Raw genomic sequence first — 20,574 nt, 5'->3', positions numbered from 1 at the left:
TCCATCCTTTCCCCATGCTTTTCAACATCTACATGCACCCGCTGGGAGAGATCATCAGGGGCTTTGGGCTGGGTGTTCATCTACATGCAGATGATACCCAGCTCTACCTCTCTTTCAAATCGGAACCAGTGAAGGCGGAGAAAGTCCTGTGTGAGTGTCTGGAGGCGGTTGGAGGATGGATGGCGGCTAACAGATTGAGGTTGAATCCTGACAAGACAGAAGTACTGTTTTTGGGAGACAGGAGGTGGGCAGGTGTGGAGGACTCCCTGGTCCTGAATGGGGTAACTGTGCCCCTGAAGGACCAGGTGCGCAGCCTGGGAGTCATTCTGGACTCGCAGCTGTCCATGGAGGCACAGATCAATTATGTGTCCAGGGCAGCTGTCCACCAGCTCCACCTGGTACGCAGGCTAAGACCCTACCTGCCCGCGGACTGTCTCGCCAGAGCGGTGCATGCTCTGCTTATCTCTCGCTTGGAGTACTGCAATGCGCTCTATGTGGGGCTACCTTTGAAGGTGACCTGGAAACTACAACTAATCCAGAATACGGCAGCTAGACTGGTGACTGGGAACGGCCGCGGAGACCATATAACACCAGTCTTGAAAGACCTACACTGGCTCCCAGTACGTTTCCGAGCACAATTCAAAGTGTTGGTGCTGACCTTTAAAGCCCTAAACGGCCTCGGTCCAGTATACCTGAAGGAGCGTCTCCACCCCCATCGTTCTGCCCAGACACTGAGGTCCAGCGCCGAGGGCCTTCTGGCGGTTCCCTTGCTGTGAGAAGCCAAGTTACAGGGAACCAGGCAGAGGGCCTTCTCGGTAGTGGCACCCGCCCTGTGGAACACCCTCCCACCAGATGTCAAAGAGAAAAATAACTACCGAACTTTTAGAAGACATCTTCAGCCCTGTTTAGGGAAGCTTTTAATGTTTAATAGGTTATTGTATTTTAGTGTTTTGTTGGAAGCCGCCCAGTGTGGCTGGGGAAACCCAACCAGATGAGCGGGGTGTAAATAATAAATTGTTATTGTTATTGTTATTATAAAAATACTGGATGTGAATTTGTTAAACCTGTAGGACCAAAGAACACACGATATTAGATGAATCAGGTATCCTAGACCCTGTCCAACCCTCTTCTGTGACCTCCACTGGATTATCAACCTTAGGCACCAGAACATCTTCCATAGCTCCTGAACGCTAGTAATTTAATTCTCAGGGGAGGAAACTGATCTGTTTATTGTGTACTGGGGGCAGGGAAAGAGGAATCAATCAAACGTATACTTTTAATATATATATAAAAAAACCTCTTGATAATCTGTGATTTGAAGGCACCCCCACCAGTCCAAATTTCTTTGAAAACAGTGTTTCCTCTCCCCGCATCTTAGATTTCCACCCATCAGCACACAGGTGTGCCTCAGTTCCAGAAGGGGGGATATAACTGGAATCAGGAAAAGCAAGATTCATCAACCTGGCGCCTGAACTACAACTTCCATCAGCCACAGCCATGCTGGTAGGATGACCCCTACTGGTTAGAAAAGGTACTGTCCCATTGAGATATCACCTGTATTGTATCTGCAGCGCTGACTTTGGGGAGGCTTACTCCCAGGTAAGTGAGAATAGGTAAGTGAGCTGAAGGCTTTGGATCTCTGTGAAATTTAAAAGGCAGCTCATGTGGCAGGACCTTTTTTAACCAGTAGGGGTCGTTTGCAGCCCAGTGTGGCCCTGGCTGATGGGAGTTGTAGTCCAACACATCTGGAGGGTGCCAGGTTGACGAATAAAAGGCGTGTCTTCTTTTTGCAAAGGATGCACCAAGGATTTCTGCCCTGCAGCATCTCAAGTCCTTCCGGCTTTGGTTCTCCTCCTCATATCATGGACACCCGATTCTTGATGTAAACATGATAGGGGTCGCTCTGCTTGTCCACCTCCTTGCGGGATCTGGTGTAGCCGAGGATCAGGCTCCCGACCGTCGCGGCAAAGAGGATCATCACAAAGAGGATGTAGATGCAAGCGTAGTTGTCCTTCTCCTCTTCTTCCTTGATGGGCTTCGCATCGTGGGGGCAAGCGTGGGAGAGCGTCTGGTTCAGGGCCCGCACCATCGAGTCCAGCTTCTGAAGCCAGGTCTCCGTCCGGTTCCCCAACGCGGAGGCCATCGTCCGATCCCAGGGGGTGCCGTCGCTGCTGCCAAAAACAGAAACAGGAACCGTTTCAGAACAAGCAGACCTCTGAAAGCACATGGGTGAGAGGGAAAAGGCAACCCCCCCCTGGGAACCGGGGCGATTCGGAGAACCTGGCGGAGAGAGATGGAGAGTTTGACAGCTGTCAAAGTAGCTGTCAAATCTTGAGAATACAAAGAGGACTTTGTTACAAGTATTTTGCTGGTTAATTTTGATACAATTGGATATAAATATGGATACAAAATGTCGGGGGGGGAAAGAAACAACAACTTGACTTTTGGATTAGAGGACACAAAGTTACTGCAACCCCCCTAGAGGGGCTTTGGGACATTACAAGTGGCGTATGTGGAAAACTACTCTGGGATGTGTACTGGTCTTAGCTCCTGGGAAAGTAGCAAAACTGAAATTTTGTTTTGTCTACAGAGGTGACAACACAATAGAATCTTTCTATTGAAGTAAGGTAGGAACTGGACGTAAGTTTTTGTTCCTGAATAACAAACCTCTGTAGAGATACTAGATTTTAGAATAAGAACGGTTTTGCAGCTGAACAAGACAGAAACCTGAGAAAGTAAGAAACAAAAGAGTAAAGGACCAACTATGCCACGGAAAGAACAATGGGAGGAGCAACAACGACCAAGGGAAATTAAAGGCCTCTATCAGACTGGACTTTTGAAATTAAACATTATCAAAACAAGCAAATTTAAAGAAAACCGGCAAGATGGATTGAGAAAAATTTGGCTGTGGACTTGAGACCTCCAGGCCGACAACATACAGATTGATGGACATGGGGAATCCAAACCGGGGAAGGGAGGGGGAACTCTAGAATCCAAAGGCTATGTAACCAATTTTTGGAATCTTTTTCTATCTTCTATCTTTTATCTTTCTATATAACTTTGGTATTTTGATTTAACATGTTTTGGAAAAAAAGGGGGAATTCGTGGAAGGAAATGGGGTAGATCTTGGGGGGAAAAAATTGTTTTATTTTGTTAAAGATGAGTGATGTTAAGATTGTAATTTAAATTGGCTAATAGGTACAACATATTTGGTTTAAAGTGGGAATGAGAACTTGTGGAACCAACATAGGGAAAGGGGAATACAGTCGGGAGGGGAAGGAGGGAGTCCCAGAAAGAAGGTTATGAAAATAAGGGTTTAAAATTGGTCTTTCTTTTTCTTTCTTTTCTTTATCTTTTCTATCTTTTCTATTCTGTTATTATTGGAAATTTTAATAAATATGATTATTAAAAAAAAATGAAAGCACATGGGGTGGCCTCATTCGCACTCAGAGCCAGCCCAAGATATTCAGCTGCCACAGGAAGTACAGGAAATAGAGCGTAGGCACCCTCAGGCACACAGATGTTGTCATTGTTATTATTATTATTAATAATAATAATACAATGGAACCTTGGTTCTCGAACTTAATCCATTCCGGAAGTCCATTCGACTCCTGGAACATTCGAAAACTGAGGTGCGGCTTCTGATTAGAATAGGCACCCTGGAAACAATAGCTGACAGCCGCATCAGACGTTCAGCTTCCGAAAAACGTTCAAACACTGGAACACTTACTTTTGAGTTTTCGGCTTTCGGGAGCCAATTTGTTTGTCAACTAAGCCGTTCGAGAACCAAGGTTCCACTGTAATAATAATACAGCAGTACCTCGGGTTACAGACGCTTCAGGTTACAGACTCCGCTAACTAACCCAGAAATATTACCTCAGGTTAAGAACTTTGCTTCAGGATGAGAACAGAAATCACGCAGCGGCGGCAGTAGGAGGCCCCATTAGCTAAAGTGGTACCCCAGGTTAAGAACAGTTTCAGGTTTCCAGAAAGAATTAAGTTCTTAACCCGAGGTAGGGTAAAGGTACGGGCTAGCCGTGTCCAACTCTAGGGTTGTGCGCCCATCTCACTTAAGAGGCCGGGGGCCAGTGCTGTCCGAAGACACTTCTGGGTCACGTGGCCAGCATGACGAAGCTGCTCTGGCGAGCCAGCACCAGCACCGCACACGGAAACGCCGTTTACCTTCCCGCCGGAGCAGTACCTATTTATCTACTCGCACTTAAGGGTGCTTTCGAACTGCTAGGTGGGCAGGAGCTAGGACGGAAAGATGGGAGCTCACCCCGTCACGGGGATTCGAACCACCGACCATGCGATCGGCAAGCCCTAGGCACTGAGGTTTTACCCACAGCGCCACCCGCGTCCCGAGGTACCACTGTAATAATCAATTATCATTTCAGTTTGTATACTGCCCTTTATCAGGTTATCCCAAGGCGGCGTCCAACATTAAAAACACTGTACAGAACACCAATGATAAAAACATAATAAAAAGCAGACAGCTGGTTCATCTACTTCAGTACTGACTACACAGGCTGGCAGCAGCTCTCCAAGATTTCAAGGAGTCTCTCCCAACCCTATGTGGCGATGCCTTTGGGGATTGAATTTGGGACCTCTTGCTTGCCAGTGGTCCATTTAGCTCAGTATTGCCTACACGGACTGGCAGTGGCTCTCCGAGGTTTCTGGCAGCCTTACCTGGAGTTTCCAGGGATTGAACCTGAGGCATGCAAAGCAGCTGCCCTATCACTGAGCTGCTGTCCCACCCTCTCCATTGCTCCAATTACCTCAATAGTGCCTGCACTGGCTGGCAGCAGCTCCCCAGGATTTCAAGCCGGAATCTCTCCTACCCTGAAACCTTCTGTGTGCATAGCAAGCGCTCTGCTGCAAAGCTACACCATTTCCTGGTTTAAAAAGTAGACCAGGGATGGGGAACTGGTGGAATTTTGCAGGTGAATGCAGCCACATTATTACACAGTTACTCATTCACTTCACAATCCCAGCTTCAGAAGCCAGCATGTTAGTAAACAAACCGTAACCATCTCCTTATCTTGACCCTTAAGAGGTTCGCTGGAGAGATTATCATGGCCCAAGATACGGCAGGAGGAGGAAGGGATCTCTCTTCCCATCGGAGCAGCCCCAACCCCATTCCTACCTGCGTGCAAGCAGGAGGGGGGTGGGGATCCGCCAGCTGGGAAGGGAGGCTTCCCCTTGCCTAACTGAGAGATCCCTGCCCCCTCCTGCTTGCACACAAGCTCTGATAGGCAGCGTGAAGCCTCCCTTCACATCTGAGAGATCCCCGCCCCGCTTGCACGCAAGTAGGAGTTGGGAGGCTGTTCTGATAGGCAGCATGAAGCCTCCCTTCCCAGCTGAGTTCCTGGGGTCAGGGGAGGTGGAGGCAGCCCAGAATGAAATGAAATCCGGGGACATTCCGAGTTATGAAATTTGTCCGGGGACTTATTCGCAAATCCGGGGACCGTCCCCGGGAAACCGGGACGTCTGGTAACCCTAGACATAGAATCACAGAGAATGGCAGATGAAGGTGATGGACTACATGGAATTGGCGGAAATGACTGGCAGAATCCAAGACCAGGGAGAAGAGTCGGTGGAAGAAGATTGGAAGAAATTTAAAGACTATTTACAGAAATATTGCAAAAGTAATGAATGTTAGAATGATGTCAGAATGAAGTTAAGTGGTTTAAGCAGCAATGTTATAAAGGTGTATGTAAAAATGGATTGTTAACAGGTGAGAATCCAAAGTTATAATATATTATGTTAAAGGACTAAGATAAAAACAAAGAGGGAAAGAAATTGCTGAATTAACTAACTGAATTGGAATACAAAAAAGGGAGGCGTGAGGAGGTCAGGGAAACAAGGAAATGAATGTAAGGCATGGAAAGACTGATGTATTTTTTTAAGTGTTTTTTATCTTTTTTGTATTTTGTATTTTTTCTTTTATTTTTATTTTTGTCTTTCTTTTTCTTCTTTTTTTAATTCATGTAATTCTTTTCTTTGAAACTTTAATAAATATCATTTAAAAAAAAGACATAGAATCACAGAAGTGTAGAGTTGGAAGGGACTACATGCTGGTCTGTGACCGTATTAATAAATTCATTCATTCATTCATTCATACATGGATCATCATTCTAGTCCAACCCCCTGCAATGCAGGGATCAAACCCATGGCCCTGAGATTACGACTCTCACATTCTACCAGCTGAGCTTGTTTTGAACTACAAGATTGATTCCTTTTTGAGGTGGAACCAGCACCCATAACAGGGCCAGTTCCTTTGATCGAAGCAATCGAGAAAGCATATACAGTGGTACCTCGGGTTAAGAACTTAATTCGTTCTGGAGGTCTGTTCTTAACCTGAAACTGTTCTTTCTTTCTTTTTTAAATGATATTTATTAAGAGTTTTAGAATTACAGAAAAAACAGAGAAGAAAAAGAAAGAAAAAAACAAAAGAGAAACAATCCACAATCAAACAATACAGACTGATAAAAATCAAAATCAAAAAATAAAAACAAAGCACGTAACACAACACAATCAAAAGGCAAAAATAAGCCACAAAAAATTAAAAACAAATCCAATATTCTCAAATCCTTATCTGTCATTACCTTCTTTCTTTGACCTCCTCACTCCTCCCTTTTTTTGTATCCTAATTGTTAATAGTCACAGCAAATCCTTTCCATTTTTCATAATATTCTGTCATTACATTACCTTAATCTATTTTAACCTTACCTTACTATAAAAGACCCAAAACTTAAAACTTAGATCTTATTTATACCAATTTCTCATAGCCATAAGATGTTCTTACATAATTCTTTTAACATTTTTTGCTGAAGCCAAATAATTTCATTCCAACATTTTTCTAACATTCATCAATTTTATAGGGCAATCCTAATAAAAAAAATTTTCCCCCCCTTCCAATCTTCATCCAGCGTCTCTTCCTCCTGGTCCCGGGTTAACCTGAAACTGTTCTTAACCTGAAGCACCACTTTAGCTAATGGGGCCTCCTGCTGCTGCTGTGCCACTGCCGTGCAATTTCTGTTCTCATCCTGAAGCAAAGTTCTTAACCCAAGGTAGTATTTCTGGGTTAGCGGAGTCTGTAACCTGAAGCGTATGTGTCAGGGGTTCAGGAGCAGAGGCGAGGGCAAGGGAGGAAACAGAGAGCGAGGGGGAGGAGTCCGAAGAAAGGATGAGTGATGACGACGACCCGAGATCTCCGAGTCTTTCCAGTGAATCGGAAGATTCACAGAAAGGAGCGCCAGTGGCCAGAGCAAGGGGGGAGCCTAGGGGGACACCGCAGGAAGAAGGGTCCAGAGGGGGTTCAGAGAGCAGCAGTTGGAAATCGGGGCCAGCGTCCCCAACAGAGCGCAGTGGAGAGGAAGGGCGCCAGGTACCGAGCTCTGGCAGCTCGCAGCAGGAGGGAGGGCATGAGTCAGGAGTGGCCACACCTCCATCGGGGAGCGAAGAAACGGTCAAGCGGAAAGTGGAAGGTTGGGCGCGCGCGCCAAGTTCAAATGCACAGGAAGGCGGCGCAGTAAGCAGCCCGGAAAGGGAGCCAGGTCCTAAAGCCCGCCGCAAGGAGACAGAAGGGTCCGGGGGGTCAGCGTCAGAAGAGTCCAGGAAGGAAGAGACCACGGGGGGCAGAGGGACCCAGAGAAGAACGGTCAGGCGGAAAAGGTGGAGTAAGGCTAGGATATTAAGTTGGTGTACAGGAGGCGGGGACTCAGACGGAGCTTCGCCGGTCTAACCCATAAGACGTAGGGCTGCACGCTGCAGCTTGGAAATGGAAACTGTAACTCAATAAAGACTTTTATAAAGTGAACGCTGGCTAGCGTGATCCTCTGTGAGCTAGGATCTGGAAGCAGCCCTGACAGTATGTAACCTGAGGTACCACTGTACTGGGTAAGGCAATCTCGCAAGCAAACTGGTGCCAAGTTGTTAAGGGCTGTGTAAGGTAAAGGACCCCTGGATGGTTAAGTCCAGTCGCAAACCACTCTGGGGTTGCAGTGCTCATCTCGCTTTCTGGCCGAGGCAGCCGGCATTTGTCCACAGACAGCTTTCCGGGTCATGTGGCCAGCAGGACTAAAGCGCTTCTGGCGCAGCGGGACACCGTGATGGAAACCAGAGCGCAAGGGAACACCGTTTACCTTCCCGCCACAGCAGTACCTATTTATCTACTTGCACTTTGACGTGCTTTCGAACTGCTAGGTTGGCAGAAGCTGGGACCAAGCAACGGGAGCTCACCCTGTCGTGGGGATTCGAACAGCCAACCTTCTGATCGGCAAGCCCAAGAGGCTTAGTGGTTTAGACCAAAGCCCCAAGTGCATCCCTAAGTGCTTTAAAGGTAAAGGTAAAGGACACCTGACAGTTAAGTCCAGTCGCAGACGACTGGGGTTGTGGCGCTCATCTCGCTTTACAGGCCAAGGGAGCCGGCGTTTGTCCACAGACAGTTCTGCCAGGTCATGTGGCCAGCAGGACTAAGCCACTTCTGGCGAAACCAGAACAGCACAAGGAAATGCCGTTTACCTTCCCGCCACAGTGGTACCTATTTATCTACTCACACTGGTGTGCTTTCGAACTGCTAGGTTGGCAGGAGCAGGGACAGAGCAACAGGAGCTCACCCTGTCACGGGGATTCAAACCGCTGACCTTCCGATTGGCAAGCCCAAGAGGCTTTGTGGTTTAGACCACAGCGCGACCCGCGTCCCTAAGGGCTTTACCTAAGGGCTTTGTATACTAATAGTAGCACCTTGAACCTGAAAAGGCTCTGGGAAGGACTCCTAACTCCTCAGCCCCTCACTCTCCTTTTACCCCCTCCCTTGAAGTCCCCATATACAGATGTCCTGGGTATCTTGACTGAAAATGCCTCAATCTTCCCTGATCTGATGCAACATCTGTACAGACCCAATTCTGCTTTGCTGTGACAGAAGCCCTGTTGTGCCCACATAATAAGTGACGGGTGGTGTCTACAAACCCTTCAGCTTTTATGCCGCCAGCTGACCTTCAGCTGATCTCCCATGGCCGTTGCAAAGAAAGGTAATTGGCAGGATGTTGCCAGTTACGTGCTGGCAGGAAGGCGCAAATCCTTTGCTAGCCAGGCAACAGGACCTGATTCATGCGACTTGGCACGGTTTCCATACTCTCGCTAACAGTGGAATCGTCATTTGCCCTGCAGAGCTCAATGAGATTTACTCCCAGGGAAATGTGTACTGCAACTTCTTTTCTCATTGTCATGCATCCTTCCTCAACCTGAATGTTTTTGACTACAACTCCCAGAAGCCCCCAGCCAGCACTTAATTCCTAGCACAGCCTTTCGCCAACCCAGCACCGTCTACTCTAGACAATCTGAACTATAATTTCCATCTGCCATAGCTAAATGGCCTTCAAATAGCTCCCTATCCTCCTCTCTTCTCTGACTCCCCATCTAAAACAAAGCCTAAGAACACGTAACTATTTTTGCACACACTCACTCGTCCTTTGCTGACTTTCTCCTCCTTCCCTTTCTCTCCACCACTATCAAATTTTTGATTGTAATGCCCTTGGGAGCAGGGACCTATTTTTTCAGCACTGTAGGATTTAGGATAGTACCAAAGCTGATTTGCAGAGATAAATTTTTAATGAACAGTTATTAGGTTTAAAGATTTCATCCACTGCACAATGAGGGCTCGGAACTTTGTATTATTATTACAGTGGTATTTTGATTCTCAAACGACTTGGTTCTCAAATGCTGAAAACACGGAAGTGAGTGTTCCGGTTTTTGAACGTTTTTCAGAAGCCAAACATTTGTCGGCTGTTGTTTCTGGGGCGCCTACACCAATCAGAAGCTGCGTCTTGGTTTTCGAACATTTCAGAAGTCAAACAGACTTCCAGAATGGATTAAGTTTGCGCTTTTGCTTTTGCTATTTATTTTGCGTTTTTGAGGCTTTTGGGGTTAATTTGTTTTTGTGACTGTGTGGAACCCAGTTCAGCTACTGACTGATTGATTGATTGATTGACTGACTGACTGTGTGACTGCGGAAATGGATAAAAGCCCCCCATCCAGACAATGACTTTCAGTGCAGGCAATAATTTTTTTAATTTTTTTTTATCATCTACAATACTGTCTTATTTATTTCATAGTACAGTACATTGATTATTGCTTTCATTTTATGGATCAATGATCTTGTTACATAGTAAAATTCATGTTAAATTTCTGTTTTATGGGTTGTTTTTAAAAGTCTGGAACGGATTAATCCCTTTTGCATTACTTTCTATGGGGAAACGTGCCTTGGTTTTGGAACGCTTTGGTTTTGGAACGGACTTCTGGAACGGATTAAGTTTGAGAACCAAGGTACCACTGTATTATTATTTATAATGGAACAGGGGCACACATCTGCAGAATAGCAACGATCCTGCTAAGTAAGTATAAAGCAGCTCTGCAGTGGAACTAATTCCATCTCAGCTCTGCTTGCTCAAAGATTTTCGAGGGCTTTGCAAACATGAATGAATTATGCCTCATTGCCCTTCTGGAAAAGCAAACAAACATTACCTACATGTGTGGGAATGGTAAACTCAATCGGAAAAAAGCGATTTGCTGTGAGGCTGTGTTCCTGTGCTATCGCTCTAGCATTATTATTTTCCTGCCCTGAGAGTTTTCCTTTTTTTTTTTAAGGACTTTGCGAAGTTGGAAAACATTCAGATGGGGAAACCCAAATGATCAAGGGGTGAGGTGCAACTCCCCAATGAAGAAAGTTTGCAATGTTTGCAGGGCTGCCACACACCCAGATTATCCCGGAGATTTCCAGGATTAGTAAAGTTAAAGGGACCCCTGACCATTAGGTCCAGTCGTGACCGACTCTGGGGCTGCGGCGCTCACCTTGCTTTATTGGCCGAGGGAGCCGGCGTACAGCTTCTGGGTCATGTGGACAGCTTGACTAAGCTGCTTCTGGAGAACCACAGCAGCGCACAGAAGCGCCGTTTACCTTCCTGCCAGAGTGGTACCTATTTATTTACTTGCACTGGCGTGCTTTCAAACTGCTAGGTTGGCAGGAGCCGGGACTGAGCAATGGGAGCTCACCCCGTCATGGGGATTCGAACCGCCGACCTTCTGTTCGGCAAGTCCTAGGCTCTGTGGTTTAACCCTCAGCGCCACCCGCGTCCCAGAGACTACCTTACACTGCGTTTAAAACCAAAATCACATTTGGGTAGAAACTCAGGCAGAAGCTGAAAAAGATCATTTCCGGGGTGCGCACTATCCTGCGCTATCTCTGCAGCTTCCTTATGGTACCTGGAAGCGTAGATTTGATCCAAGGTGGGAAGAGTGCACCCAATTTTTCTCTCCACAGTCTTCACAACCCTGGACAGCATTGTTTTTTCCCTGACCGTGCAGCTCCCAAACCACACACAGAGACCATAAGTTAATACACTCTCCACAGTCCAATGGTAAAACGCCATCAACAGGTCCTTTGAGAGATTATTTTTCCAGAGGATTCTCAGAAATTATAACCTCTGCTGTGCTCTCTTCATCAGGTCTTTACTGTTTTCTCCCCAGGTTAGGGAGAAACCTTCTCCAACTCTACAATATGTGGAGGATTCCCTGGTCCTGAATGGGGTAACTGTGCCCCTGAAGGACCAAGTGCCCAGCCTGGGAGTCATTTTGGACTCACAGCTGTCCATGAAGGCACAGGTCAAATCTGTATCCAGGGCAGCTGTTTACCAGCTCCATCTGGTACGCAGGCTGAGACCCTATCTGACTGCGGACTGCCTCGCCAGAGTGGTGCATGCTCTGGTTATCTCCCGCTTGGATTACTGCAATGCGCTCTACGTGGGGCTACCTTTGAAGGTGACCCGGAAACTACAACTAATCCAGAACGCGGCAGCTAGACTGGTGACTGGGAGAGGCCGCAGAGACCACATAACACCGGTCTTGAAAGACCTGCATTGGCTCCCAGTACGTTTCCGAGCACAATTCAAAGTGTTGGTGCTGACCTTTAAAGCCCTAAACGGCCTCGGTCCAGTATACCTGAAGGAGCGTCTCCACCCCCATTGTTCTACCCAGCACCGAGGGCCTTCTGGCAGTTCCCTCACTGCAAGAAGCCAAGTTACAGGGAACCAGGCAGAGGGCCTTCTCGGTAGTGGCGCCCGCCCTGTGGAACGCCCTCCCACCAGATGTCAAAGAGAACAATAACTACCAGGCTTTTAGAAGACATCTGAAGGCAGCCCTGTTTCGGGAAGCTTTTAATGTTTGATGTATTATAGTATTTTAATATTCTTTTGGAAGCCGCCCGGAGTGGCTGGGGAAGCCCAGCCAGATGGGCGGGGTATAAATAATAAATTTATTATTATTATTATTATTATTATTATTATTATTATTATTATTATTATCCTTCCTGAGATGAGGCGACCAGAACGATACACGGTATTCCAAATGTGGTTGCACTACAGATTTGTACAATGACATGATGGTTTTGGCGGTACTATGACTCTACATGATTCTATGATTCTATAATATGATTCTATGATTAGCCGAGATTCCTGCATTGAAGGCGGTTAGACTAGATGACTCGTTCCAGCTCTACAATTCTTTGACTCGAACCTCCACAGATTCCAGCTGACATATTTGACTTCCTGGTCTTGCTTGGGTGCTGCAGTCCCAAGCACCCTTCCCACCTCCACCCCTTTTTTGTTTTGTGAAAGCCGCTATTGTTCGGAGAAGAGGAAAGACTGATAAGCCCCTGGCCGAGAGCTCGGTGGTCAACCAAAAAACCGGGCCGTCCACAATTCCATTGTGCCTGCCCAGGTGAGCTTGCCAAACCCCCTTTCTGCAAAAAATGAGGAATGCAAATAAGAAAGCACTTCCTTGCTGGCTGCGGGCGCAGGACAGAAACATGATCCAAGATGCTGCCTTCCAGGCACAATCAGACAGCAGTACCAAGTACAGAGAGTCAGTGTGGTGTAGTGGTTAGAGCACCGGACTAAGACCTGGGAGACCAGGGTTCGAATTCCCCACTCAGCCCACTGGGTGAGCTCGGGCCAGGCACTCGCTCTCAGCCTAACCTGCGCTCTGAACCCTAACACTGTTGCTGTATGTAGGTTTTATTTTATTTGTTTTTTATCTTATGTTTTGGAAATGCACATCCAGGGTTTTTTCCCTTTAAATTTTTTTGGGGCCCCCAAGAGAGTGGGGCCCTAAGCTATAGATTGTTTAGCTTATATGTAAATCCGGCGCTGCCTGCAAAGCATCCCTCCTCGGTCGCACACCTGTGGCAATGTTGAGACGTCTCTGGCGAGGCCCATTCAGGTTTGAGGAGCAAGAGGGTTCGGCGAGGCCTCCCTCATTCCACACCCTTCAGTATTTACACTGAGGAATTAGCTGCATATTTCCAAGGACTGCTTGGGCTGTGTGCTTTTACAGATTTGCGCAAACAAAGTTCTCCAGTTTCATGACACCTGCAGCGGGCGTGTGTTATACTCAGAAGCCCAGCGCTGCACCTGAAAGCATCATCAGACACTGTATGTTTTGGCAGGGCAAAACAGCGCCACCCCGTCCCGTCCCCAAAAGGCAGAAAGGCAGCCAGATCCTTGAATGGGGGTCACATCCAGACTAAGTGTGGGAAACCTTAAACCCTCCAGATATCGCTGAACTATAGCTCCCATTGTCTTACACCATAATAACTTTTATTAAATGTTCTGTTTTACAAGTTCAGATAAACCTTGTACAGTCATAAAGGTAAAGGTACCCGTGCCTGTACGTGCCAGTCTTGCCAGACTCTAGGGTTGTGTGCTCATCTCACTCTATAGGCCGGGAGCCAGCGCTGTCCGCAGACACTTCCAGGTCACGTGGCCAGCGTGACAATCTGCATCTGGCGAGCCAGCGCAGCACACGGAACGCCATTTACCTTCCCGCTGGTAAGCGGTCCCTATTTATCTACTTGCACCCGGGGGTGCTTTCGAACTGCTAGGTTGGCAGGCGCTGGGACCGAATGACGGGAGTGCACCCCGCCGCGGGGATTCGAACCGCTGACCATGTGATCGGCAAGTCCTAGGCGCTGAGGTTTTACCCACAGCGCCACCCGCGTCCCTTCAAGGTACAGTCATACCTTGGGTTAAATATGCTTCAGGTTGAGCGTTTTCAGGTTACGCTCCATGGTGACCTGGAAGTTACACCAGGTTACACCGCTCATGCATGCACAGATGCTCAAAATGACACCATGCGCATGCACGGAAGCGGCAAGACGCAACCCGCGCATACGCAGACGCGTGTTACGTTCTACTCAGGATGCGAACGGGGCTTCGGAACAGATCCCGTTCGCATCCAGAGGTACCACTGTACAAACTTTAAAATATCCAATGACTTCCCCCTTCTTCTCTTTCCGTGGTTCGTTTTACATATCTTACATCCCTGCATACTCTACTATAACCATTCAAATCAATTTTCCACTATTACATCCATCAAGAATTATTTACTCTTAACGCTGCCAGCTGTACATAGCTGTTTTCCATATACTCAATAAATGTTTTCCAATCTTCTTTAAACGTATGTTCTTCCTGCTCTCTTATTCTATATGTTAAATTTGCAAATTGTGCATATTCTGTCAACTACAGTTGCCCATCCTCTTGAGTTGGGACCTCACTTACTTTCCATTTTGAGGCTAACAAAACAGGGGCCGCAGTTGTTGCGTACATAAATAATCTTTTCTGACACCTAGGAATTTCAGTCTGGGTTATCCCCAGCAGAAAGGACTCTAGTTTTCAGGGGGCGGGGAAGTAATTTTAAACATTTACCCCAGTTCATTATAAATTATTTCCCAATACTCTTTTACCTTTTTACATGTCCACCACCTGTGGAAGAATGTTCCCTCTACATTTTTACACTTCCAGCATCTTGGCCACTCTTGCTGGGACTGAACTCCAACCGCCTTTGGAGGGCCACAGAAGAGATTTCTCTTTTCACTTTTACAGTAATATCTCATTTTATTTCAAGATTCAGAGTTACACTCTATCACTCAACAGCTATAATCCCATTTCACAACACCGGCAATTTCCCACTCAACCAAAATTACGATTACAGTGGTATCTCAGGTTACAGACGCTTCAGGTTACAGACGCTTCAGATTACAGACTCCGCTAACCCAGAAATAGTACCTCAGGTTAAGAACTTTGCTTCAGGATGAGAACAGAAATCGTGTGGTGGCATCAGGAGGCCCCATTAGCGAAAGTGGTACCTCAGGTTAAGAACAATTTCAGGTTAAGAACGGACCTCCAGAACGAATTAAGTTCTTAACCTGAAGTACCACTGTAAAAATAAAACAACAAACCAATAGCCCCCCCTAGGAAAAACACATTTTAAAAGGGCATAGGATGTAAATCAAATCAGCCAAAGGCCTGGTTGAAAAGGAAGGTGTACAATGAAGGCGCCAGGCAAACGTCCCTGGGGAGAGCATTCCACAGACGGGGAGCCACTGCAGAGAAGGCCCCGTTATTGTGTTGCCACCCTCCAGACCTCTCGAGGAGCAGGCACACGAATTAAGTTCTTAACCCGAGGTACCACTGTACACGCAATTGCATTTTTAAAATTCCATCAACTCCAGCTTCGTCCTTTTTAACAAATTTCTTACCGTGTTCTGCATTGGTGACTCTAACTGTGGAGGCAGAGTATGGTCGGCGTAGCCATTAGCGAGCCTGCAAGTCTGTCTACGTTGGGCATGTGGAACATTTGGCCTTCCAGATGTGGCTGAACTACAACTCCCATCAGCACCAGCAAGGATGGTCAGGGACAATGGGAGTTTAGTTAAGTAACAGGAGGAAGGCCACCTGTCTTGGATGATTATTTGAGATTCCTGCATTGCAGGGGGTTGGACTAGATAACCCTGGGTGTCACTCCCGCCTCTACAATTCTATGATTCTACAACCTGAACACAAGAGTGATCTCCTCTCAAAGAATGCCCTCCGAGGAAGAATGGCGGAAGAGAACCACGGAATTCGCAGAGATGGCAAAACTGATGGTGCAGATGAGAGACCCAAGTTTAGAATCTTTTGAGGAGGACTGGAAACTTTCTCCGGTCTTCTAAATAAAGTAACTTCTCATATGCAGTCCACAGCGGGGTTGACATGGCTAGCAGCCGGAACCAGAATCCTAGTAAATATACAGTGGTACCTCGGGTTAAGAACTTAATTCGTTCCGGAGGTCCGTTCTTAACCTGAAACTGTTCTTAACCTGAGGTACCACTTTAGCTAATGGGGCCTTGCGCCGCCGCCGTGCAATTTCTGTTCTCACCCTGAAGCAAAGTTCTTAACCCGAGGTACTGTTTCTGGGTTAGCGGAGTCTGTAACCTGAAGCGTCTGTAACCTGAAGCATCTGTAACCCAAGATACCACTGTATAAGGAACTGTTTGCCTGCTGAACCGTTCTGTGTTAACACAAAAACTTGCACATGATCCACAATCCTTCGGCTGCCTAGGGAAAGTGTGGCAGCAAGGTCCAGTGATTGGTGGATGGGGGCCACTGTGCTTTTGACAAAGGCGCAAAGCCCCCGAGATACCGAAGGTGTGTTGTGGCATTGCAAAAACGGCTTAATTTGAGCCGAGAGGCAATTGGAGCCCTGCAATAGAGGCGGGGACCCTGCCGACCAGGTTTCAAAGGTAGCCTTCGAAGGCTTCCTTCCTGGCCCTGTGGACTCTTCCCTCAGGCCAAATCTCTCACTAGTCCCGTCTCACGACCTCCTCACACGATTTCAGTTACCTGGAAAGCGTTCTTGAACCGTGAAGGTGCCTTTTGCTTGCCGGAATGGAAGATACAGAGATTTGCGTCGGTAGAAACCTCTGCTTTTCGTGTAGCTGGAATGCAAGGTGAAGAGTCAAATCCATTGCTCCGCCCCCTTTTGTGTTTGGCCACGCCCACTGCTTGCGGCCCCCAGAAACTTGCCCATGGGGGATTGTGGCCTTCAGTCTGGAAAGAAAAAGATTCCTTTCCCTGGGTGTACAGGAACCCTTTATTCCCAATGCCAGTGTGGAACACAGAATGTAATAATCATTTGCTTTCTGAGCATGTGCAGAGTGCTTTTTGATAAGTTGTGGGTGAACATATCAGACGACACAGCGATTCTTCAAACAGCTCTTGTTTATTCACAGGCCAGAACAGAACTGAACTGAAGGGTTCAGCCAGCCTGCTTATATTGAGCTCCAGTACAACACAAAAGTAACTTCTTTCTGTAACTAGCCAATCACTGAACGTCACTTTCAGTCCCTTATTTGCATAAGTGGACCTGCTGGCCCAGGGTGAAAACTTCAGTACATAACACTTTTACCACAGGAATCACGATCGGCCTGCAAATACCTGGATCTGAGATGGGAATTCCCAGCAGAAGTTTCTTCTGCTACCAACCAGCCTGCCTTTTTGTATTAGACGTTTCATCAAGGGCCTTTCATACAATGATAATTCGCAATTCTGTATTGTTCCAGGGGTGCCATTTGATCACAAAAGTCACCAAATCCAGTGCGGAAGGAAAACAGCAGCTGGAACTCTAATCCACAAACAGATACACACAGGGCCGGGTTTAGGTTTGATGAGGCCCTAAGCCAGGGGTCAGCAAACTTTTTCAGCAGGGGGCCGGTCCACTGTCCCTCAGACCTTGCGGGGGGCTGACCTATATGGCGGGGGGAATGAACAAATTCCTCTGCCCCACAAATAACCCAGAGATGCATTTTAAATAAAAGCACACATTCTACTCATGTAAAAACATGCTGATTCCCGGCCGGATTGAGAAGGCAATTGGGCCGGATCCGGCCCCCAGGCCTTAGTTTGCCTACCCATCCCCTAAGCTACTGAAGGTAATGGGTCCCTTTATATGTCCAGCTGTCCTTTGTCAACAACAAATTGTCCCTGTTTTTTGTGTTGAATATATGCCATATGGTAATTTATGGACCTAATAAGTATCTAATGCCATTTGCACATAACAAATAGGAGCCTACACAACACGGAACACTGTTGCTGTAGGTAGGTTTTATTTTATTTGTTTTTTTATCTTATATTTTGGAAATGTACATCCAGATATTTTTTCTTTAATTTTTTGGGGGGCCCCCAAGAGAGTGGGCAGCCCTAAGCTATACCTTGTTTGGCTTATATGTAAATCCGGCACTGGATAGACACACTCAGCCTTAATTGGAGGGTTTGCAGAACAGAAAAGGATCCACAGCCAATGAAAGGGTCAGAGCATGGGTAGGCAAACTAAGGCCAGGGGGCTGGATCCGGCCCAGTCGTCTTCTCAATCTGGCCCGTGGACAGTCTGGGAATCAGCGTGTTTTTACATGAGTAGAATGTGTCCTTTTATTTAAAATGCATCTCTGGGTTATTTGTGGGCCACAGGAATTCGTTCACCCCCCCAAAAAAAATATAGTCCGGCCCCCCACAAGGTCTGAGGGACAGTGGACCAGCCCCCTGCTGAAAAAGTTTGCTGACCCCTGATCCAAAATAAAAAAATTCCTTCCAGTAGGCACCAGTAGTTTTTTCCAGTAGGTTTTTTTTTTTTTTTTTTTACTATGGCAGACCAACACGGCTACCTATCTGTCCCTGATCCAAAAGCTATTCATCAGGAAATAAGGATTTGTTTTAAGTTTTTCATGTGTGCTAAAACCCAGTCTAAGTTTTTTAATTTATTACTGTTTAACCACATCAGTTAACAAGCATGGATGCATATGCTATCATGTTACTGTTTCAGTTAAATAAATTGTTTAGTTATTCAGGAAATGATTGTTTTGTCTCCTTCTGATAAAGTACAGCGGAAAAGTTGTCCAAATATAAACAGTTAACTTATTAAACATCACCATAATTTAATAATGATCGGTCTACGTTTTTCTAATTGTATCACCGAACCAGTCACTGTAAAAACTACTCAGAAAATTTAGTACTCGGGGAAAAAGGAAACCTTCATCTGGTTGTAAATATTAAGATGATACTAGCAAGAACGAGTGTGTAAAAAAAATAAATGATCTAAATCAAGGCTTACTGACTAGCAATTTAAATCGTGTAGCTAACCAAAGGGTCAGAAAATCAGATGGAGAATTTGAAGTACTGTCTGAGCTTGATCAAGACTGCCCAAAAAGAGGGTGGCATCAATTCATAGAATCGTAGAATTGTAGATACGCAAGGGAACCCCAAAGGTCATCTAGCATGTTCGGGGGGCACCCTCTCCTTCGTAAGGAGCTGCCTTGGCCGGATTGGGACCCAAACCCAGCCTCCCCTGTCCCCAGAGAAGTTTGCAAGAAAGCAGGGTAGATAAAAAAAAATCAGTGGTTTTTAAAATATATATACCGTATATATAAAATTGGATTTTTTAAAATTTAAATCAGATTTTTAAAAATTTAAATTGGACTTTTAAAATAAAATTCTTTTGGAGGAAAAAACTTTCTCAAGATAGTTTTCTACTTGAGTTACATTATAGTCCAAAGGCTGTAATATAAGGAAATAAGGATTTGTTTTACGTTTGTCATGTGTGCTAAAACTCAGTCTAAGTTGTTTTTTTTTAATTGTTTAACCACATCAGTTAACAAACATGGATGCATATGCTATCAGTTTCAGTTAAATAAATTGTTTAGTTACTTAGGAAACGATTGCTTTTCTCCTTCCGATAAAGTACAGCGGAAAAGTTGTCCAAATATAAAGAGTTAACTTATTAAACTTATTAAATCAGGCGGCCCCAAAGGAGGGTGGCATCAATTCATAGCATCCTAGAATTGTAGATACAGAAGGGAACCCCGAGGGTCATCTAGCGCAACCCCCCTGCAATGCGGGAATCGCAGCTCAAGAATCCCTTGACACGTGTCTAGGGGGCAGCTCCATCAATTTAGAGCTGTTGGGGCTTTCTAAGAAGATGAGGTTGGGCTCCGACGCGCGAGAGGAGTCAACACGTGTCTGCATGTTCTGGGAGGGTGCACCCTCTCCGTCGTAAGGAGCTGCCTCGGCCGGATCGGGACCCAAACCCGCGATCCGCGTGTCCCCAGAGAAGCGCTTTCACACGAGGCAGCGGATCGCGTGTCCCAGCCAGCGCTTCGCCACAGGTGGGGAGAGGCAAACGGTTCGGGCGCTGAATCCGGGGCTGATAGTGATCCTCCCCGCGCCCGGCCTCAGTTTCCCCTGCGCGCTGCGCCGGACTCACCTCCACCTGCTGCTGCTGCTGCTCCAGAGGCGCCGGCTCACTCGCCTGCGGGATTCTGCGGCGGAGCGTCTCCCGGCAGCAGCCGCCTTGGGCGAGACGAAGCCGGCCCTCCCCTTGGGCAGGGGCCGTCCCTCCCTACCTCCCTGGCAGGCAGCCCAAGCCGAGGCCGCCACCTGATCCTGGAGACAGCCCTTTCCTGGGCAGAAATCCAACAGGTGGGAAGTTAAATTAATTGGAAACAGCTTGCAGATACTGAATTGGCTTAGGATTTTAGATAAGTTAAGTGATGAATTAATAGGTTTAATTTCAAAATGAAAAGGCTTAAGGATGTTAATGTTCAAGTTAAAATTTTGTAAGAACTGTGATTTGGAAAACCTAAAAAAGATATGCATGGAAATTCAACCAAGGGGAAGTGAGGAAGTCACTTAACAATGTTAATAAGTG

At 46.5% G+C, this 20,574-nt stretch overlaps 1 protein-coding gene across 4 annotated transcripts; it reads right to left on the bottom strand.

Moving 5' to 3' along the window:
* Nucleotides 1–1,212: 1,212 nt before the first annotated feature.
* On the bottom strand, nucleotides 1,213–20,256 carry KCNE3 (potassium voltage-gated channel subfamily E regulatory subunit 3). Of its 4 annotated transcripts, none has more exons than XM_083500089.1 (3): nucleotides 20,131–20,256; nucleotides 16,719–16,813; nucleotides 1,213–2,171 (listed from the first exon to the last, which is right to left on the bottom strand). In XM_083500089.1, exon 3 carries the CDS (start codon nucleotides 2,141–2,143, stop codon nucleotides 1,856–1,858), a length of 288 nt encoding a protein of 95 aa, XP_083356215.1. In that variant the 5' UTR covers nucleotides 2,144–2,171; nucleotides 16,719–16,813; nucleotides 20,131–20,256; the 3' UTR covers nucleotides 1,213–1,855. The 4 variants fall into 4 exon arrangements, with proteins under 4 accessions (XP_083356215.1, XP_083356216.1, XP_083356217.1 ...); XM_083500090.1 differs by having other exon boundaries at nucleotides 1,213–2,168; nucleotides 20,131–20,242; XM_083500091.1 differs by lacking the exon at nucleotides 16,719–16,813 and having other exon boundaries at nucleotides 20,131–20,242.
* Between the last annotated feature and the right edge of the window lie 318 nt (nucleotides 20,257–20,574).

Source organism: Podarcis liolepis (genome assembly GCF_965112155.1).
Source record: "Podarcis liolepis genome assembly, chromosome: 4".
In the NCBI taxonomy this organism is placed as follows: domain Eukaryota; kingdom Metazoa; phylum Chordata; class Lepidosauria; order Squamata; family Lacertidae; genus Podarcis; species Podarcis liolepis.
This window is presented reverse-complemented; position numbering and strand designations above follow the sequence as displayed.